We start from the raw sequence: 21,249 nt of genomic DNA, 5'->3' as shown, positions 1-21,249 counted from the left end.
TATCGGCTGAGATAGCTCCGCTGTTAGCAATGCACATTTCAATTAAAGAACTGAAGACATCATTAGAAAATGAACAATATGAATAGTATCAAAGCAATCGGACTTACAGTTTTTAACAAGAAGTCGAAAATATCACTTTTTACCAAAAATGACAAAAATATTCACCAAAATTAGAGAATTAAAGATATCATTACAAAATGAACAAATCTGAGAGAGGTCCACATGTAGTACCTATATATGTAATATCAAAGCAACCGGACTTACAGTTTTCAACAAGAAGTATCACTTTTTACCAAAAATGACAAAAATATTCACCAAAATTAGAGAACTGAAGATATCATCACAAAATGAACAAATCTGCGAAAGGTCTACATGTAGTATCTATATATGTAATATCAAAGCAATTGATCTATTGGTTTTTAACAAGAAGTCGAAAATATCACTTTTTACCAAAAATTACAAAAATATTCACCAAAATTAGAGAATTGAAGATATCATTACAAAATGAACAAATCTGAGAGAGGTCCACATGTAGTACCTATATATGTAATATCAAAGCAATCGGACTTGCGGTTTTTAACAAGAAGTCGAAAATATCACTTTTTACCAAAAATGACAAAAATATTCACCAAAATTAGAGAATTAAAGATATCATTACAAAATGAACAAATCTGAGAGAGGTCCACATGTAGTACCTATATATGTAATATCAAAGCATTTGCACTTGCGGTTTTTAACAAGAAGTCGAAAATATCACTTTTTACCAAAAATGACAAAAATATTCACCAACATTAGAGAATTGAAGATATCAATATGAAATGAACAAACCTAAGAGAGGTCTACCCAAGGTACATATACACCAAGTATCAAAGCATTCAGGCTTGTAGTTTTCAAGAAGAAGTCGAAAAAGTAAAACATTGACACGGACGACGGACGACGACGGACGACGACGACGGACGACGACGGACAATCACTCATATGATAAGCTCCGCTCGACAAAGTCGACAGCGGAGCTAATAACATTAACATGCATTTCTTACCAGTGTCGTTAAATGCAAGCTTGTCTCGTACAGTTGTCTCCGCTTTCTGAAGTCGATAAGTTAACTCTTCTCTAATCTTAATCATTTCATCTTCACATTTATTTGCTTTTATAGTTGAGTCCTTGACATCTTTTTCTTGAGTTTGTAACTTTATTTCAAGCATAGCCTTGTCTTGTTGTAACTTATCTATGATTTCTTTATGTCTTTGTTGCGTACTTTCCAACACTGATTGGTGCTGGGCATTGTCTCTTTCTAACACTATCAGCCTTTCTTGCAACTGCATAATTATTTGTCGATGTTGTTCTGATGTTTCATGGACCTGAAAATATATCATAAAAGTCTCTTTGTTTCTACTAGACAGATGAAATTGAGGTGTGCAATTCACATCATATTTGAATCACGTCGATTCAAAGTTCAAATTTTGGGATTTAAAGAAAATGCTACACAAATGTATGAGTTTATTTTTCCATATTTGATATATCATGTTACAAGAATGAAGAAAATGAAAGAACATAATCCCTGTGAGTTCTCAAGTTTAAGAAATATATATATTTTGAACAGGAACAGTCAGAGCATGTTAGAGATATGGTTTCAGATTTGCATTAAATGAAACAAAATGGCCACCAGTTGGCCATTATGGGCCCGATCTGACAAATAAAATCATGTGTACATACGAAGCTAGAACAAAATTTGTCTATGCACGACTGATATCCAGATCCAAAAATGCAGAAATAAATGATTTTGATGAACTTTCAGAATTAAAACAACTGTAATTCTGCCATCTTGAATCAGATCACCAAAATGAATGAATATGCAGATGTGCAATATGATGTAAAGTTTGAACATGATCGGTCAAGGCATGTCAGAGATATGGCTCTGGAATAGCATTTGTTAAAATTATATGGCCGTCAGTCTGCCATTTTGAATTTGATCACAAAAAACAAAATGAAGTGCATCAAGGTCATTTAATGTCCAATGTATATACCAAGTTTGAATCAAATTAGTCCATACATGACCTAAATCCAGTTCTGGAATGCCAGAAATGCTTGATTTTGATGAATGTTTAACACAAAAAATGACCATCATTTGGCCATCTTGATTAGGGATCTGAAATCAATGGATGTACATATGTATCCCACGATGATAATGTATGTACGTAGTTTGAACGCACGAACGCACAAATGCACAAATATCAATATGACTCCATGTTTTTGGTTTTCATCCAAGCTGGGACTAAAAATATGGGGTCACTAGTGTCTTCTAAGCTGATTTGCTGTGATGCAACTAGCTGTGTTAATTCACTGACACACCATTGTCACAACAGGAAATCATACCGTTACATACTGATCTTGAAAAACATCTTTCGGAATTGGTAATTTGGTTGAATGAATTTTACATTTTATAAGGAAAATATGTGTAAATACGAAGGAATTCAGGGGCAAGAACATACAATTTTTTTTAGTCTTGAAGGCCAACCTCCCCTGCACTCAACAAGGTGACTCGTTTTGTATTTTGATTCAGGATTCCTACAATAGCAGGTCTGGTACCAAGGCACACAAAGAAATCAGTCAGCTATGAGGTAGAAACAGCAAGGACTGTAACTACAATGATATGAGCAATGAAATATGAACCAGTAGTGGGTGATTACTATGTTTATATTGGGAGTAAAATTACCTCTCTGCAGTTAGTTAACTGCATCATACTGATACATTGTACCGAATTCATACCTGTTTATGTAATCTTTCATTTTCTGTGATCTTACTCTGTAATTCTTCCCCAATCACATTACTTGCTAGGTTTTGTTGTGGTGAATCACTGCTAGGTTTCTATATAAAAAACACATAAATAATATGCATTCTGCAATGATAATATAATCCACACAATAATAATATTATCAAAGTATTAAAATGAAGAAATAAATATTATATATACTTAGGCCAGACTTTTATTATCCCTTGTTTCGCAAACCCACCGAATGAACAGGAGCCGAAAATGAAATAAAAATAAAATTTTATTTCAGCATAATTTCTCACACTCGCCAACTTGTAAGCACAAAAAATTGCTAAAAAAATATAATTATTATCTTCATTTTTTTACTGCCCGCCACACAGCAAATCCAAGTTGAGTATCATGATCAAAGTACCGAAGTCTCGCGCAGATGAGAAACAAGGTTATACATGGATTAAAATTTTATTTCATTTCTTCTCTTCGATCAATGATCTCACTTACAATTCTTTGAGAATCACACTCAAACTAATGGAAAAAAAGAATTAATTTTATTTTTTTCCCCCTCCTCAAAAAAAATGCCTTATAAAAACCCGAGAAACAAGGAATAAAAAAAAGTCTGGCCTTAATATGAATCATTAATTGCACAGTTTTGCAAACTTATTATAAATATATTCACCCATGTGTGTGTGATTCTACCCCAAGAAATTGTGATGATGACTTCGGTAAAATACAGTGATCTGATTGGACGTGTGTATAAAACATGCACCCAATCAGAGTTGTCATTATTTAACACATATGGGGACATGGCTAGATATTTTTACAATTCAGCAATGCAGCTGGTAACACTGATTGGCAAAATGCTGCTGCTCCATAGTTCAAAAGGTCAATTCTCTCAGCTCAGGTGAGAGGCAATTTACAATAAAACAGTCCTTGAACAGCAGCAAAAGGACAATATTACTGTGAATCATTCTACAATCATGATTTAATAATATTGTTTTGACAAGTTTAGTAATATCTGTAACACCACATGTCTGGTCATAGTACTGATTTTTACTGCAATACACATAGGGGTAGAGTAGACACTAGTTTTTTTCACAAAACATGACTGTTCTAGTTATTATTAATCTCACAGGAAACCAAAATAGTAAAACAGAACTGTATCATGTAGAGGTATTTACATGAAAATTCTGTGATATTTGGTCATTTATTGATTTAACAGTTCACGTTACAGGCTTCATTAGAGAAGATTACAGTTAGTTATTCCACTGAGATTCACTACTCATTACAACAGGAAAATCTTACAGGACTGACAGTTTTTTGTCCCCATTTGTCAAGACATCAATCCACCAATTGGGATTGCCACAAGGCTGACGAGGTATGTATGGGGATCTAAAAACTAACTCTGCGACACGATTGTGCGACTCGCCGAATGTCGATTATTGAACTCTGCGACAGGATCGCAGTGTCACTCTGCGAAGATCACGATTCCTATTGGTTGGTGAGTCGAACAGCGCGAATCCCAATGGTCGATCGATGTAAGGGTACACAGCATGCCTTATAGAAATGTTCAGTTTTAAATGGTTATTTCGCCGACTGCTTGCGAACTACGGTAAACTAGTATTTACCGACGACATGCCGCACGGTTCGGTAATCAGCAAGTATTTAACATTGATTTATTAACATATATAACATCAGTCAAAACACATGCACGTTGGTGTTGGCTGCCTTATTACGGTGTAACATCAGGGAGCTGGTAACATTAACGTCATCTTGAAGTTGTAAGGCTTCGTCCGCAACTATGCTCATTAGCATAGGCGGCAGCTTTAAAGCGAGCAGAGCGCACGATGTTACGTTGTTTTTTTGTCATTAGCAAGTATAATTTATTATGACTATATTCATCACTTTGAATTCCCAAATAAAGCGTGTAGCGGGTCAAACTGTTTCTAGGCAATCAATATCATTTTATTAAGAATAAGCAGGTATGTACGACCTAGAAAAAGTGCCATATGCGAGTACCAAGTTGCGAGTCGCAAGTAGCAAAATATGCCATATGCTAGTGGTAAAAACGGCATATGCGAGTGGTAAAATGTATCATTTGCTAGTATCAAAAAAGCCCTATGCGAGGGGTAATACAAAGGCCAGGAAAACTGGTGTATGTGAGGGGTGGAGTCATTTGCCAGTTTGCTCAACGGCTGGATTAGTTTGCTTATAATATAATAACGTACGGTTGGTTAAGATTGGCATGATGCTGTTGAGGCTTTTACTTTAGGGGTGATTCATATACATGCATAACAATAATGGTAGCAAATAGGTGTCAACGCGATCTAGCCTAGGGGTCAACCGGCGCACGCCGCCCGGTACTCAACATTACAGTCGACTAGTGTACGCGGATTACATCACGAAGGCCACAAATAAAAGCAGCTTTAACTACTATTTCCAGTGCTTTTTGTTTATTATTCATTTAAGTGCTTATATCAAAAAGTTCGTTCAGTCGTTTGCATAGAATCGATGTTTGCTCTTCACACACTGCACAGGAAACGTGACAGCACAATAATTTAATAAACGGCCATGACCAGCCAGCACACTCCACATAACATGTGAAAATTGGTCTGCGATTAAAGAATTACAATTGTAGTTAGTAAAAACGGGTGTTCACAGCAGGGTCACAGAATTCTTGTGTCACGCGCTGCCGGTTAAATGAAGACAATGGCAGGTTTCAAAAGTAGTCACACCTCGGAGAGGTGTTAAATTTGCCACAACCCAAGTGTTAACTAGCACACAATTCCATACTAATACATCGACACGAATTGATAGTATACGTAAAGAAATAAAGTGCATGTTGAGTGATATGTCCGCATGTTTACGAGACGTTTCTCATTGTCGTGCTTTAGAAAGTAATTCTTGTAAAATTTGTATGTTTTATATATGTGTTTTAGCAGTTGGTGTAACCATTTTAATTCCTTCTGAGAAGTTTAAGTGTTTCAATAAACCAAACCTCACACATGGAATGTGTCATCCGATCAAGCAACGGCAGACGCTTCTTTGTTTCAATTTGTTTCAATTCAAATTTGATCCGGGTTGCGTGTAAATACATTCCACGTGTGAGGGACGTCTCGTAAACATGCGGACATATCACTCAACATGCACTTTATTTCTTTACGTATACTATCAATTCGTGTCGATGTATTAGTATTGAATTGTGTGCTAGTTAACACTTGGGTTGTGGCAAATTTAACACCTCTCCGAGGTGTGACTACTTTTGAAACCTGCCATTGTCTTCATTTAACCGGCGGCGCGTGACACAAGAATTCTGTGACCCTGCTGTGAACACCCGTTTTTACTAACTACAATTATAATTCTATGATTCTTTAATCGCAGACCACGGGTTCATACTAATTTTACCGAAAGAAATAACAATTTTCACATGTTATGTGGAGTGTGCTGGCTGATCATGGCCGTTTATTAAATTATTGTGCGGTCACGTTTCCTGTGCAGTGTGTGAAGAGCAAACATCGATTCTATGCAAACGACTGAACGAACTTTATGATATAAACACTTAAATGAATAATAAACAAAAAGCACTGGAAATAGTAGTTAAAGCTACTTTTATTTGTGACCTTCGTGATGTAATCCGCGTACACTAGTCGACTGTAACGTTGAGTACCGGGCGGCGTCGCCGGTTGACACCTAGGCTAGATCGCGTTGACACCTATTTGCTACCATTATTGTTATACATGTATATGAATCACCCCTAAAGTAGAAGCCTCAACAGCATCATGCCAATCTTAACCAACCATGTACACATCATTTCATAACCATGGTAAATATTTGATTTTACTGTGATAAAACACATTTGAACGTACGTTATTATATTATAAGCAAACTAATCCAGCCGTTGAGCAAACTGGCAAATTACTTCACCCCTCACATACACCAGTTTTCCTGGCCTTTGTATTACCCCTCGCATAGGGCTTTTTTGATACTAGCAAATGATACATTTTACCACTCGCATATGCCGTTTTTACCACTAGCATATGGCATATTTTGCTACTTGCGACTCGCAACTTGGTACTCGCATATGGCACTTTTTCTAGGTCGTACATACCTCGAATAAGAGAGAAAAAACGTAACGTAAAGCTGTGTGAATGAATTGAAACAACTGCTGAAGATAGAAAACTAAAACAGCAGTGTCAACGGAAAATTAGATGGGTGCACACTCTCTGCATAAATGGAAACGATGGCTTTGTTTATTTGGCCGATGTCGGCGAGCAACAGATTTCCTGTACTCACTTCCTCGTCTGATCACCGGCCCTCAACGGTCTCGCGTATCGGTGTCGTCATAGGTTAAGTAGTTGAAACTCTTTCGCATTGATGCAAATATTTCAGCCTAATCGTCCCTTTCGAACCACTCGCGAAGTTGGTCATAATATGACCTAGACGTGCTTGCAATCTCTTGCGATTCCAATAAAAAATTCTTGAAAAATAAATATAAATTGCGTAAAAGAGGGGTGAACGCGAAAGTCCTGTAATTTTTCATCGGAATCACAACAGGCTGCAGGCAAGTCTAAATTAGTAAATATGACCCTGAGTTGCAGATTTGTCTTTGCCTCGTCTGTCATTGGCGTCTTTGCTTTCTTGCTTTTCATCATCATTGCGTTAGTAAGATGGTGTTATTAAAATAGAATATAGACTTAGAAAATAAAACAATTTCTCAGACGAAGTCTTGACTGATAATAATGCTGACAATGGACGTTAGATTAATATGCATTGTTTGCGACAGGAAGCTTGTCACCTGTTCTATCAGAATCGTCAACAACAGAGTGTTACTGGTAGTATACAATACATGTTATAAACATTGTGCAAATATTAATGAAACGGTAGTAGTGTATGAGCACTGATCTTTCCGAAATTTCGAAAAGCTGGGATGATGAATCAAGGTACAAAGTAACCGTTTTATCAATTATTGAAAAATCAAGAAAAAAAAGAAAATTTCCCTTCCCGCTACATTAAGATCAATATGGACCACCAAAATTTGGCGTTCATTTAAAAAAATAAACCATAATTTTCAGTAATACTGACTTCGAAAATTATGATACAAAAATAATTACATTCATACCACAAAGCAACGCCATTTTTGTTTACTTTTCACAACTGTTACAAAGTATTTCATTTCTGGTGGTTAAAATACCAGCTAATCGATCGTAGGACACAAGTTTGGAGTCCGTGAAAAGTACTTTGCGTTCTACTCGCATTGAAGCTGCCGCCTATGCTAATGAGCATAGTTGCCGGGACGAAACCTTACAACTCCAAGATAACGTTACACCGTAATAGGCAGTCAACACCAACGTGCACGTTACACTATTTAACTTTTCTAGCCAGCGATGTGATGTGTCTAATCACCGTAAACCATGTGTCATTTGTTTGGTCCCACAATTTGTCTTCCATGTGCTTGCCGATCACCGAACAGTGCGGCATGTCGCCGGTACATAGTGTTTACACACTTTTTTTTAATGTACTATTTTTACCATTTAAAAATTATTTTTTATAAGGCATGCGGTGAACATCGACCATTGGGATTCGCGCTGTTCGACCTACCAACCAATAGGAATCGTGCTCTTCGTAGAGTGACACTGCGATCCTGTCGCAGAGTGCAATAATCGACTTTCGACGAGTCGCACAATCGCGTCGCAGAGTTAGTTTTTAGACCCCCATACATACATGGGCTGACAGAATATACTCTTTCTTTCAATGTTAGCCGAGTAGACAGCCACCTAGACCATCAAACCAACAGTCTCCCTCATGCTAGGTGGAAACGCCACACAAGTCGATATTCAGATTATTGTACAGGATATCAATGCAGTTAAAACCTGACACATCACAAGCAATCATTGACAAATATAAACATTCTGGTTTCTAGTAAAAGTCTTAACATCTATACCTTGTGTTTCTTTCCTTTTACTTCATAACCATCTAACTCGCTCTGTAGAACGTCCACTCGTTTCGTCAACTGCTGATTTCGAAATGATAAACTGTCAATTTCTTGTTCATATTTCCTGATGGTTTGGTCTCTTTCTTTTACTATTTCCTTTGAATGAAAAAAAACAAACAGATTTATTGATGTCAGTGCATCGGAATTTGTACTGTAAAATCTGTATTAGAAGCAGTTGCTTCTATTAATATGATACAATTAAACAGAGGGGATGCAACTTCTAAAAGAAATAATGATTTTTTGGTTCTCAAGTTGTTCAAAAAGAGAAGTGAAACTTCTTTTAGAAATGTGGCTTATACGATAGTACTTGTATATTTAATAATCTGTATAACCATTTCTATCACCTCAGGAAGTGTGTTGTTATATAGATAGATTCCAGCAAATAAACAATACAACAAGCAGCCTATCGGCTGAGATAGCTCCGCTGTTAGCAATGCACATTTCAATTAAAGAACTGAAGACATCATTAGAAAATGAACAATATGAATAGTATCAAAGCAATCGGACTTACAGTTTTTAACAAGAAGTCGAAAATATCACTTTTTACCAAAAATTACAAAAATATTCACCAAAATAAATTAATTAGAGAATTGAAGATATCATCACAAAACGAACAAATCTGAGAGAGGTCCACATGTAGTACCTATATATGTAATATCAAAGCAATCGGACTTACAGTTTTCAACAAGAAGTCGAAAATATCACTTTTTACCAAAAATGACAAAAATATTCACCAAAATTAGAGAATTGAAGATATCATCACAAAATGAACAAATCTGAGAGAGGTCCACATGTAGTACCTATATATGTAATATCAAAGCAATCGGACTTGCGGTTTTTAACAAGAAGTCAAAAATATCACTTTTTACCAAAAATGACAAAAATATTCACCAAAATTAGAGAATTGAAGATATCATCACGAAATAAACAAATCTGAGAGAGGTCCACATGTAGTACCTATATATGTAGTATCAAAGCAATTGGACTTGCGGTTTTTAACAAGAAGTCGAAAATATCACTTTTCACCAAAAAATGACAAAAATATTCACCAAAATTAGAGAATTAAAGATATCATCACGAAATGAACAAATCTGAGAGAGGTCCACATGTAGTACCTATATATGTAGTATCAAAGCAATTGGACTTGCGGTTTTTAACAAGAAGTCGAAAATATCAGTTTTTACCAAAAATGACAAAAATATTCACCAAAATTAAAGAATTAAAGATATCATTACAAAATTAACAAATCTGAGAGAGGTCCACATGTAGTACCTATAGATGTAATATCAAAGCAATTGCACTTGCGGTTTTTAACAAGAAGTCGAAAATATCAGTTTTTACCAAAAATGACAAAAATATTCATCAAAATTAGAGAATTAAAGATATCAACATGAAATGAACAAACCTAAGAGAGGTCTACCCAAGGTACATATACACCAAGTATCAAAGCATTTAGGCTTGTAGTTTTCAAGAAGAAGTCGAAAAAGTAAAACATTGACACGGACGACGACGACGGACGACTACGGACAATCACTCATATGATAAGCTCCGCTCGACAAAGTCGACAGCGGAGCTAAAAAACCATTATAGATGTTTTAAGACCAGTTGTCTGATCTGTAATTTTCATTATGATCTACAGATATGGCTTTGTGGAACTGCAGTTGATTAAACAAGGCGGTCGCCAGTCAGCCATTTCAAATTGATAATTACAAAAATGCATGGACGATTGTCCAACATAATGTCTGATGTACAAGTAATTCTAAGTGGATCAGTCCAGGCACGATGTACAAAGATGGACAATAGCTGTCCATGTATAACCAAGATCCATGATCAATTGATCATTTTTAAACATTAAAATGGCCGCTATTCGGCCATCTTGAAATCTGATGAGTGATCCTTAAACAAATAAAAGTGCATATGTGCGGTATGATACATAATGTACCAATACAGTTTGAATGAGATTGGCATAGGCATGTCAGAGATATGACTTCTGAACAGCATTTGTTTAAAAACAAGTCAGTCGTTTTTAATCACATCTGGAAAAAAAAATTACATGCATTACAAGGTCTCCTTATGTTCAATGTATATATCAAGTTTGAACAAAATCCATCCATGACATACAGATCCCCAATTGCAGAAATGTTTAATTTTGATGGATTTTAAGCATAAAAAGGCTGTCATTGGCCATCTTGTATCAGATCGTGAAATGCATGAATGTGCATACTGATGATATGTATCTCAAGATGCAAGATGTATGTGTGAAGTTTGAACTGAATCCATGAAAGCATGCGTACGATATAACTGGATATGGATGGACAGACACAATCCATAAGTCCCTGTTTTCAGACTTTGTTTGAACTGGGATCAATAACATCACTTCATCAAAATTGACCATCATCAAATGTACACATGTTATTAGATGTATACTTTCACATTTGTCGAATTCCACATAATGTTTCAACATTACTACGATGCTATGACCTTACATGTAGTTTGTCCTGTTTTAACGTTTGATTCAGAATAAAGGCTAATAAAGGTGAATTAATAGAAGAATAAAATGATAAAATTGCAAAGGCATCAAAGAAGACTCATTAGTGTTAAAGAGATATTAACAAAACACTGGATCATTTTGAATGTTAACACTCAGTACCATGTATTAATTTCATTTTTATTTTTATTTTATTTTATATACCGGTATAAAATGGTTAAAACAGGAAGTATTTTCATGCCCATTATTTCTCCACGTGTTCTGCCAAGTATTGTATAAAGCTAGCTTACACTGGCTACATCCCTTCTGTGGGTTGTTTTCATCTGAAGTGAGACTAATAGTTGTTACACAGGTTAATGCATATAAAAGAGTACTTAGGCTTAGATTAAGAGAACATGTCGGTATTGTTAAAAAGCAACAGCTTGGTAGCATATCAATAAGGTCACAATGGGGTCCCACTGAAGAGATTCAAATCACATGAGATATATGTAAATTAGATATGTAAATAATTAATTAGGTCCCACTGAATATGATCATACACAAGGGATATATGTGAATTAGATATGTGCATAATTAATTACGTTCTACTGAAGATGTTCATACACATGGGATATATTTGACATAATCATATCAGCATACAATATCAAATCCCAAAGAAATTACATTCCAAATTTGTAATGATTGGATGAAGATAGTCTTAACTGTACCCATAAAAAGTGATGTATGTTTTAGAATGATGTCAATGGCACTTTTTAGTTTTCCACAAGAGTCATGCAGTGAGTGTCATTATGCAAACAATTCCCAGTATCAAGTACACACATATTACAGGACAAATTTGATTTTATAGCCAGTAGTTTCCATGTCTGTTGAGATTTTGATGCTTTTGTAACGATAAAAATGCTGAACAAATGTGATGTTGAAAAGCAGGCTATAAATCAGACAACTGGTCTTGAAACATCTATAATTTAAAATACTCATTCCAGGGCCAGTTTTGTTTTTCTACTTCAACCCAACCATTTCTCTCTTTCTCTTTTATATTGTGCTTCATAATTGTCTATTTTCAATACAAACAAATAATAATAAAAATAAAAAATAAACGTAAAGCATGGTCAAAATATTGGGGTATTGATTGTTTACTCTGTTCATATCAATAACGTCTTACCTTATACTCAGACTGTTTACTTAGTTCATCAATAACGTCTTACCTTATACTCAGACTGTTTACTCTGTTCATCAATAACGTCTTACCTTATACTCAGACTGTTTACTCTGTTCATATCAATAACGTCTTACCTTATACTCAGACTGTTTACTCTGTTCATCAATAACGTCTTACCTTATACTCAGACTGTTTACTCTGTTCATCAATAACGTCTTACCTTATACTCAGACTGTTTACTCTGTTCATCAATAACATCTTACCTTATACTCAGACTGTTTACTCTGTTCATCAATAACGTCTTACCTTATACTCAGACTGTTTACTCTGTTCATCAATAACGTCTTACCTTATACTCAGACTGTTTACTCGGTTCATATCAATAACGTCTTACCTTATACTCAGACTGTTTACTCTGTTCATCAATAACGTCTTACCTTATACTCAGACTGTTTACTCTGTCCATCAATAACGTCTTACCTTATACTCAGACTGTTTACTCTGTCCATCAATAACGTCTTACCTTATACTCAGACTGTTTACTCTGTTCATATCAATAACGTCTTACCTTATACTCAGACTGTTTACTCTGTTCATCAATAACGTCTTACCTTATACTCAGACTGTTTACTCTGTCCATCAATAACGTCTTACCTTATACTCAGACTGTTTACTCTGTTCATCAATAACATCTTACCTTATACTCAGACTGTTTACTCTGTTCATCAATAACGTCTTACCTTATACTCAGACTGTTTACTCTGTTCATCAATAACGTCTTACCTTATACTCAGACTGTTTACTCGGTTCATATCAATAACGTCTTACCTTATACTCAGACTGTTTACTCTGTTCATCAATAACGTCTTACCTTATACTCAGACTGTTTACTCTGTCCATCAATAACGTCTTACCTTATACTCAGACTGTTTACTCTGTTCATCAATAGTGTCTTACCTTATACTCAGACTGTTTACTCGGTTCATCAATAACGTCTTACCTTATACTCAGACTGTTTACTCTGTTCATATCAATGTCTTACCTTATACTCAGACTGTTTACTCGGTTCATATCAATGTCTTACCTTATACTCAGACTGTTTACTCTGTTCATCAATAATGTCTTACCTTATACTCAGACTGTTTACTCTGTTCATCAATAACATCTTACCTTATACTCAGACTGTTTACTCTGTTCATCAATAATGTCTTACCTTATACTCAGACTGTTTACTCTGTTCATCAATAATGTCTTACCTTATACTCAGACTGTTTACTCTGTTCATCAATAATGTCTTACCTTATACTCAGACTGTTTACTCTGTTCATCAATAACAGCTTTCTTCAACACTGAATGCTGTGCTTTCAACTGCAAGGAAATTACATCATATTGATCAGTTGAAACCCTTTGAATACCGTAATATTTTGCATATTTGTTAATTTGGTACCAAATGGACATAATTGTATACTGCATAGGTGACTATAGACAACTTTAAGATGTTCAGTTGGCAAAACATGAAGCATTTAGTGTGAGCAAACACATAAACAAAATTTATAACCATCTTAGTGGTGGTTTGTTCTCTTCGCTATTAATTTGGAACACAGTCCATCCCTACATGACCAAGAAATCGTACTTCTTCGAGCGTGTCTGGTCAAAAAGTAGGCGTTTCCTTGGTTAATTTAAAATAAATTGATGTCAAAACAAAGTCACATCATTTATTACATGAGACAACTTTACTTAGAAACAAGTAGTATGTTTTTTAATTATTTCATTGGCCCGAACAAACAAGTCGGAAGAAGTACATTGACCATTATTATGCAATAACTAACATCACGGATATTACATTCATTCATCATTGGCAGTGACCATCGGCGACGAGACATATAGATATTGCTCATCAACTAGTTACTTACTTTTGCGTACTCCTGTGCAAGTTTTTGATATTTTGCTTGCATATCAGCCATCATGTTCAGCTTACGAGACCTATCGTGATCTCAAAAAATGTCAGCTTCTGTGATCATTCGCTATTATTGCCGTTTTTCCATCTTCCGACTTTTCAGCCGACAGAAGGCAGCCATCTTGAATAAATTTATTTTCACAGGAGCATGCTGGGTAAATTTAATGGCGGTCGCCGTTCCGATATTGTCGTCTGAAATACTCAGTACAACCATGCTTTGCTAGAACATTGTACTGATATCGGTTGGTGGACAGACATTCAGACATCGCATGTGTACTCATACACGAATAGTTTAAACTACAGTAGCGTGACACTCGTAACTATCGATCACACGTGTGCTGAAAGGAACCTAGTAGTAACTACTAGTAACATTTTGACTGTCGATTTTCTTTGCGATGTATCTAATTACATCTTTTGCGAGGAAGGCTGCTAGAAGCTGTTTAACTCTCCACTTAACGAATGGCTGCAGCACGACATCAGTCTCGAGCAGGAGAAGCCTCACCACTACCTTGGCAATGACTTCCACAACAACAAGAACATTGAGGACAGCATTTCAGCACATGTGTACAAGAAACGCCCACAGGCAGTCCGTTTTTCTGAAACGCATGAACTTAAGACATTATTACGGTCGTCATAACATGGAACAAGGTCTACCAGATACGAATATTGTTAAAGATATATTGTTGTATGAAAACAAGAATTTCGTGTTTTATCGTGTCATCGGCATTACCGCAGTTATACAATATATACTTTGTCTGTACGCTGCACATGTTGTGTACAATGGGATGAGGGATACGCGATATGCTGAAATGTCTATTTATGGTGATAAACGACCGCCACCAGAGAAGAGGAAAAAAATAAGTTATTTTGGTTTCAATATTGAATTGGGTTCTTCTACATGGAAAAATTGCCTAACAGTTGGATGCGCTGGATTCGGTAATTTACCTGTTTTTACGTCATCTTTCTCAATTATTGACAACCTATCTGGTCTATATGTGTAGTTTCTGCAAAAATAACAATAATCAAACACAAAAGGCATTTGTGAAATAGGAATTTCCAGTGAGAACCATATGGTGTTTGGTTATCATAATTTTCATGAAAATATAAATATTAGGCCTGATAATTACTTACTAAGTGGCTACTGTCTACATTACCCTATATAATGGCAAAAGTGTAGCAGGATTAGTAAAAGTTTCTGATGCAAAATGCTATGTGGAGATAGAAATGGAATTTCTAATGACTATTTCTTCTTTGCAAGATTGTCTTGTACCTACATATCAGTCAATAAAATCTCTAATGGTTGTGTTTATTTCCTCTTTGCTAGGTGGTCTTATCATGGCTGCGATATGGATGTATTCTAGGCGAAGCGTGCACCAACTGGTTCTCAGAAGGGGAGGTCAGAATTGTACAGTGGTGCCGTTTGGTTTCTTTGGCAGGCCGTTTCACTTCACAGTACCTGTGAAAAGCATGTCGTGTCGGCAGACTAGAGATCAAGTAGATACTCATCTACCAATCAAAATCAAAAGATATAGCTTGTTTTTCCTGCTAGATAAAAAAGGCAAATTTTATAATGCCAAATTATTTGATTTCACTGTTGGTATGAGAAGGGTGGTTTAAAACTGAGAAATGTAAACTTTTTTAAAGTAAAATAAAAGTTGAAGCATAAATACAGTCTTTGAATTAACTTTTTAGGATGAGATGAAATTTCCATTCCACTCTCTCTTAACCTTTTCACGACCAGACTTTCAACAACTTGAAGACACCCAATCTTGACTTCACTATTTTCTTATATTCTCCAATATTTCTGGAAATGAACCCTAATTTTTGAGCCGACAGACTAAATTTGAGTCAATTTTCAGTTTTTACTCAAAATTTGGCTATTTTTGTCCCAATCTTCTGAAGGAAAGTGTAGACTATAAACAGGACTACCGGTATTATGTAAATTTATGATGAAAAGTGGAAACTGGTGGTGAAAAGGTTAAAACAAGCAGAGACTATCAAGATGATATTTATTTAAAGCTGCATTATTGAATATACCGGTATATTTTTTGTGCAGTTCTTTTAATGTCTCATCAAATGCAATTAAAGATGGAGGTAAGAAGTTGTTCACAAGTAGCCAGTGATTTTCATAGATTGGATTATGATAGGACCTTAGAGTGTCATCTAGTTTCACACACACAAATTTCGGACCAACGATTAAAATACAGTTTTCTTCCAACTAGAAGTGTGCATGATTTTATGGGAATCCTGTTTCAAAATGGAATCCTCAAAAATCAAGTTGAGTCAGCTTGTTTACTGCTGGAGAGGTCTGTCTTCAAAATTGTATGTTAATGTATAGATTACTTGAGTCGCATACAAAAATGTTGTGGCCTCTGATTTCCTTTGTTTTTACAATTATTTTGTTTATAAAATGTGAATTTCATTTTACCAAATTCCACACTCCATAACTATAGTATGGTAGTCCCTTGCAACAGCACTAAACAAAGGAAAGATTATCTGCTTCAAGTAGGATCTATATTGTGTTATAATCCAAATCCCCCTTGGAAAAGTTGTAACCAGAAATATTCATATGAACTTTCATTTGCAATATGATTATTTTAATTTTCGCATGATAAAAATAAAATGTATAGAATTACAGATTTTGGTTTACCTAATTATTCAAGCCATCAAATAAACTTAAGATTGATCTCTGAAATTTTCTTGAAGCTCTTCTTAAAAATAGTATGGAGAAATGTTTCGTGTAGATGCATCCTGGGTAGCAGGCCTTGTTCATTTTATAAAAAAAAAATATTGTAATAAAGCAAGTTTTGATTGTAAAGTATTTAAAAGCTGCATCTCATCATTAAAAGTTTGATTGTTACTGACATCACTTGAATAGAAAATTATCTTGTTCAACTCTTAGGAATCAATGCACTATAAAAACAAAAGAATAATGCAGTATCGGTATATCGCCCTCATGAACATGATAGGCAGTGTGTGGGTGTCCATGTGTGGCTGCATGTATGCCCTCAATGGTGGATTAGAGAGATCGATGCAGCCTTGCGGGTACTTTGTAGATACGGTAGTTATTTTTCAAGCCATTGACACCAAAGTAGATCACTGTAGGTCATCAGAGTGCGGCATTTAATCAACTGTGGTTCTATGTCACAAATGTGGGAATTTGTTTACATACAGTTAAACAACAACCCTATTAATGTCAGCTGAATCAATTCAAGTACTAGTCCATGGTATTTAGGAGATGACCAATAGAAAGTGGAGGAGGTTAAAGTTGGGTAGAATCTTCACAGACAATTTTTTAAAAAATCTACAGGAAAAGTCGCTTAAAAATATATATATGTATTTGAAATAGAAAAGCAATAATAAATGCAGCAACACTAAGTGAAATGTTTTATAATGGTAAACCCCTTGTGTCATCGTCTTGACGTCAGAAAAATGCGAACTGTTCCACTCTGGATGTAATTATCAATTTTTATCATATTTCAATATTTCACGCTGTTGACACCAATGCAATTCAATGATTGAAATCCAATGTGGGTATAGTCTCCATTTTTTTTTTATTTTCATATTTTATTTATTTTTATTATTATATACATAATTATTATATTACTATCTTTTTTGTTTTACTGACTGTTAACAAGTTTTTCATATACCATATTTTGGTCGCCTTAACTACCGAGATACAATGTATGAAAAAAATTAAGAACGGCAAATAAAACCAAAAAAAAGGTAGAAAATAGCAATAAATAAAATATGGAAAAAGAAAAATTAGAGCCTATATGTACACTGGATTTCAATTAGGATGACCCCAACATAACTATATAATTTCTACAGTACAGTGTATCATTTAAATATACAAATTAATTTGCATTTTACTCCTGTAATTTTCATCTACCAGTATATATAAATTCAGATTTCCATAGCAACATCCTCAGATTTGGGTATAGTATTTATTATTAAATTTCATTCACTGTGAGATAAACAAAATTGTAATTTGAAATTCTCAATTGTTCTAACGAATGACAGTGACTCAGTGTATCAAATGGTCAGTATGAATCATGAGGTGATTGTAGCATGCAATATTAATCTTTTGAATTATTCACATCTGTTGAAAATGCAGAGTCCAATGTCAATTGGTAGAAATAATGGGTCACCCATTTGAAATAATTGGGTGGAGGCGAGAGATTTGTTTTTAAAAAAAAAAATATGCAAGCTTTACACAGAAAAAAAAATATTTTGCATGAAAAGTGTTGCAAGGAAAACATGTTGACATATTCAAGAAAAAATATAAATATAAGACAATGCGAAAAAAAATTTGCACTGGTCACACTCTTGCACCCACCCATGATTTCAAATTGGTGACCCTAACAGGCAAACTGAAAGACAGCTGTATTACGGGTGCAGGTTACGAATAATAATACCCCCTGAGGGGAAAATGTATCTTTTTTACAAGATACTAGTCATAATAAAACATAGGAACAATGAATTTAAAGGTAAAATGTAGAAGTATATTTGATTCTACTATCTGTGGTCTACCTTTTATCCTAGGTTACATCGCAATCATCATTGCTATGGGATACCATTTATGATAATGCAGATTTGGGCCAATCATACGCATCTTTGAATACGCTTCAACCAATGAACAACAAGCAGAAGGTTGTATTACTATAAATATTTTGGGACTTTTTTGATTTTAATACTGGAATTGAATTATTCTTTCCATTGTATTAGAAGTTTATACATCTGCTCTGATCACATGTGTTGCTTTGTAACAATATTGAATTTAGCAGATATCGCCACACACCAGATTGTTGCCAGCTGGCAGAAACGATTATGTAATATATACATCAATTTCATTTATTTTAACCAGATTAATCACACATTTTATATAAAATAAACTACCTCACAGCTATTTGAATTATATTTGCTGCCAAATTAATATGCCATTTATCAGTGTTCCTGGATTACGTACACGAATCATGAATGCAGAGTTTTCAAAAATGGAGCCATGCTTGAAGGCATTTAAGCAATGTGTCTGAAATTGAATCAAATGCTGCGGCTTGTTCTAGAACAGTGTGACTACTATAAGCTTTCCTTTCTCAAATAATAACCTTTTGAATGGCATTTTTACACCAAAGTTTGTCTGCACATTTTTAATAATTTGTTAATATTTCACTAAATAACATAATTTTGCATAACAGTAACTAATCAATATTTTTCAAAAAAATATGTCAAAATATTCTGCAGATTTGTTTTGTGAAAGATGACAACAATTTGACTTTTAGTGTTGGATGGGTTAAAGGTCAAGGGTTAAATAACTATGGTATGAAATATACAGTGGCAGTTGATTAATTTGTGAATTTCAAAATTTTTTCAGTGAATTTTTCAAATATGTTTTAAAATATTTTAACCTTTATATAAAGTGATCACTAACACCACTATTCAAAACTGTTAAATTCCAGGCTGTACTCATGATTCAGTTTGTAAATGGTAAATTGAGTTTTTTGTGGAGAATGCACCTGAATAGTAGAGGATACACTTATTTAAATGACAGAGCTGTGTCTAGTCAAAAGTGAGTGTAAATTGTTAGTTTTGCATGCTCTCTTAGAGTTACACTTCTAAAATTCTAGAGCAAATACTGTAGTGATAATACAGTACAATATGCATTAGAAGCCACGGCTTCTATTAAAATGATACAATGCAACAAACGAGATACAGGCTTCTATTAGAGCAGATACACATGAGGAATTGTGAATTTTTGGTTCTCAATTGTTCAAAAAGAATGGATGTGACACCCCGGTAGGGATGCAGCTTCTCATACAGATTTTAGATACTTCCTTGTAGCTCGTCTATATTGTTCTACTAGTCTACTAAACATTGATAGTAACATTTTTGTTCAGTACCCTCCGTTAGCATTAACTTCAAGCTGTCTCCATTTACAACAATGCCTGTTTACAAGAAACTTGTGTCCTTTGTTTTAAACAGTCCCAGTTTTCTCTTTCTCTACAAAATTCTCTTTCTTTGTTCCAAATGGTCCCAGTTCACATTTTTTTTTTTTCTCAACATGATATGATCTGACATGATCTGAGAGAGTAAAACTTTCCTACATGTATTTGAAAATGGGACACTTTTTGAAACACACACCCCGTGATGTGAACTAATGAGCTTCATGCATGGTAATTACTGAATATTTGAATGCAACATGTAGTTCACTATGATACATACATGAATTTGGTGCGTTTTCTACAGGTCATTGACCTATATGGAAGTTACATAGACACGTATGCTGTTATGACGATGGGGCTGCAGAAAAACCACCTGGAACTCGCCAAATTCACAGTATTACTTTGTTGAAATACGGCAACTGGGGCGCAAACAGTAGTTAACGACCAGGCTTGAGGGTCTAGTGAACGGGCTACGGACGTTTACTGGAACCTCAACCCCAAACAGGCCATTGATGTTCTTGTAGCTAGAGATTGCATGCATCAGATCTCTGGCCTGTAAATGCAAGCATGCATCAGATCTCTGGCCTGTAAATGCAAGCATGCATCAGATCTCTGGCCTGTAAATGCAAGCATGCATCAGATCTCTGGCCTGTAAATGCAAGCATGCATCAGATCTCTGGCCTGTAAATGCAAGCATGCATCAGATCTCTGGCCTGTAAATGCAAGCATGCATCAGATCTCTGGCCTGTAAATGCAAGCATGCATCAGATCTCTGGCCTGTAAATGCAAGCATGCATCAGATCTCTGGCCTGTAAATGCAAGCATGCATCAGATCTCTGGCCTGTAAATGCAAGCATGCATCAGATCTCTGGCCTGTAAATGCAAGCAAACATCAAACTTGTCCAAGTAATCCACCAATGTATGCAGAAAAAAATAAAAAGCACAA

General features: G+C 35.1%; 2 protein-coding genes across 2 annotated transcripts in view; one reads left to right on the top strand and one right to left on the bottom strand.

Moving 5' to 3' along the window:
- The window catches only part of LOC100368150 (protein phosphatase 1 regulatory subunit 21-like), a 65,823-nt gene extending 51,313 nt beyond the window's left edge, over positions 1-14,510 (bottom strand). Inside the window, exons 1-5 of the mRNA XM_085494834.1 lie at positions 14,318-14,510; positions 13,704-13,772; positions 8,707-8,853; positions 2,768-2,866; positions 1,041-1,359 (exon numbers count right to left, since the gene is read on the bottom strand). Coding sequence (XP_085350960.1) covers positions 1,041-1,359; positions 2,768-2,866; positions 8,707-8,853; positions 13,704-13,772; positions 14,318-14,371 — 688 coding nt within the window. The 5' untranslated portion in view covers positions 14,372-14,510. The remainder of the gene's footprint in view (positions 1-1,040; positions 1,360-2,767; positions 2,867-8,706; positions 8,854-13,703; positions 13,773-14,317) is intronic.
- Positions 14,511-14,515: 5 nt separating this feature from the next.
- On the top strand, positions 14,516-16,028 carry LOC100368000 (transmembrane protein 223-like). Its single transcript, XM_002739209.4, has 2 exons — positions 14,516-15,297; positions 15,686-16,028. The coding sequence occupies exons 1-2, from the start codon at positions 14,757-14,759 to the stop codon at positions 15,976-15,978; spliced, it is 834 nt and encodes a 277-aa protein (XP_002739255.2). The 5' UTR covers positions 14,516-14,756; the 3' UTR covers positions 15,979-16,028.
- Positions 16,029-21,249: the final 5,221 nt, after the last annotated feature.

The sequence above is a fragment of the Saccoglossus kowalevskii genome, chromosome 2, assembly GCF_978046115.1.
Source record: "Saccoglossus kowalevskii chromosome 2, keSacKowa6.1, whole genome shotgun sequence".
Classification (NCBI taxonomy): domain Eukaryota; kingdom Metazoa; phylum Hemichordata; class Enteropneusta; family Harrimaniidae; genus Saccoglossus; species Saccoglossus kowalevskii.
This window is presented reverse-complemented; position numbering and strand designations above follow the sequence as displayed.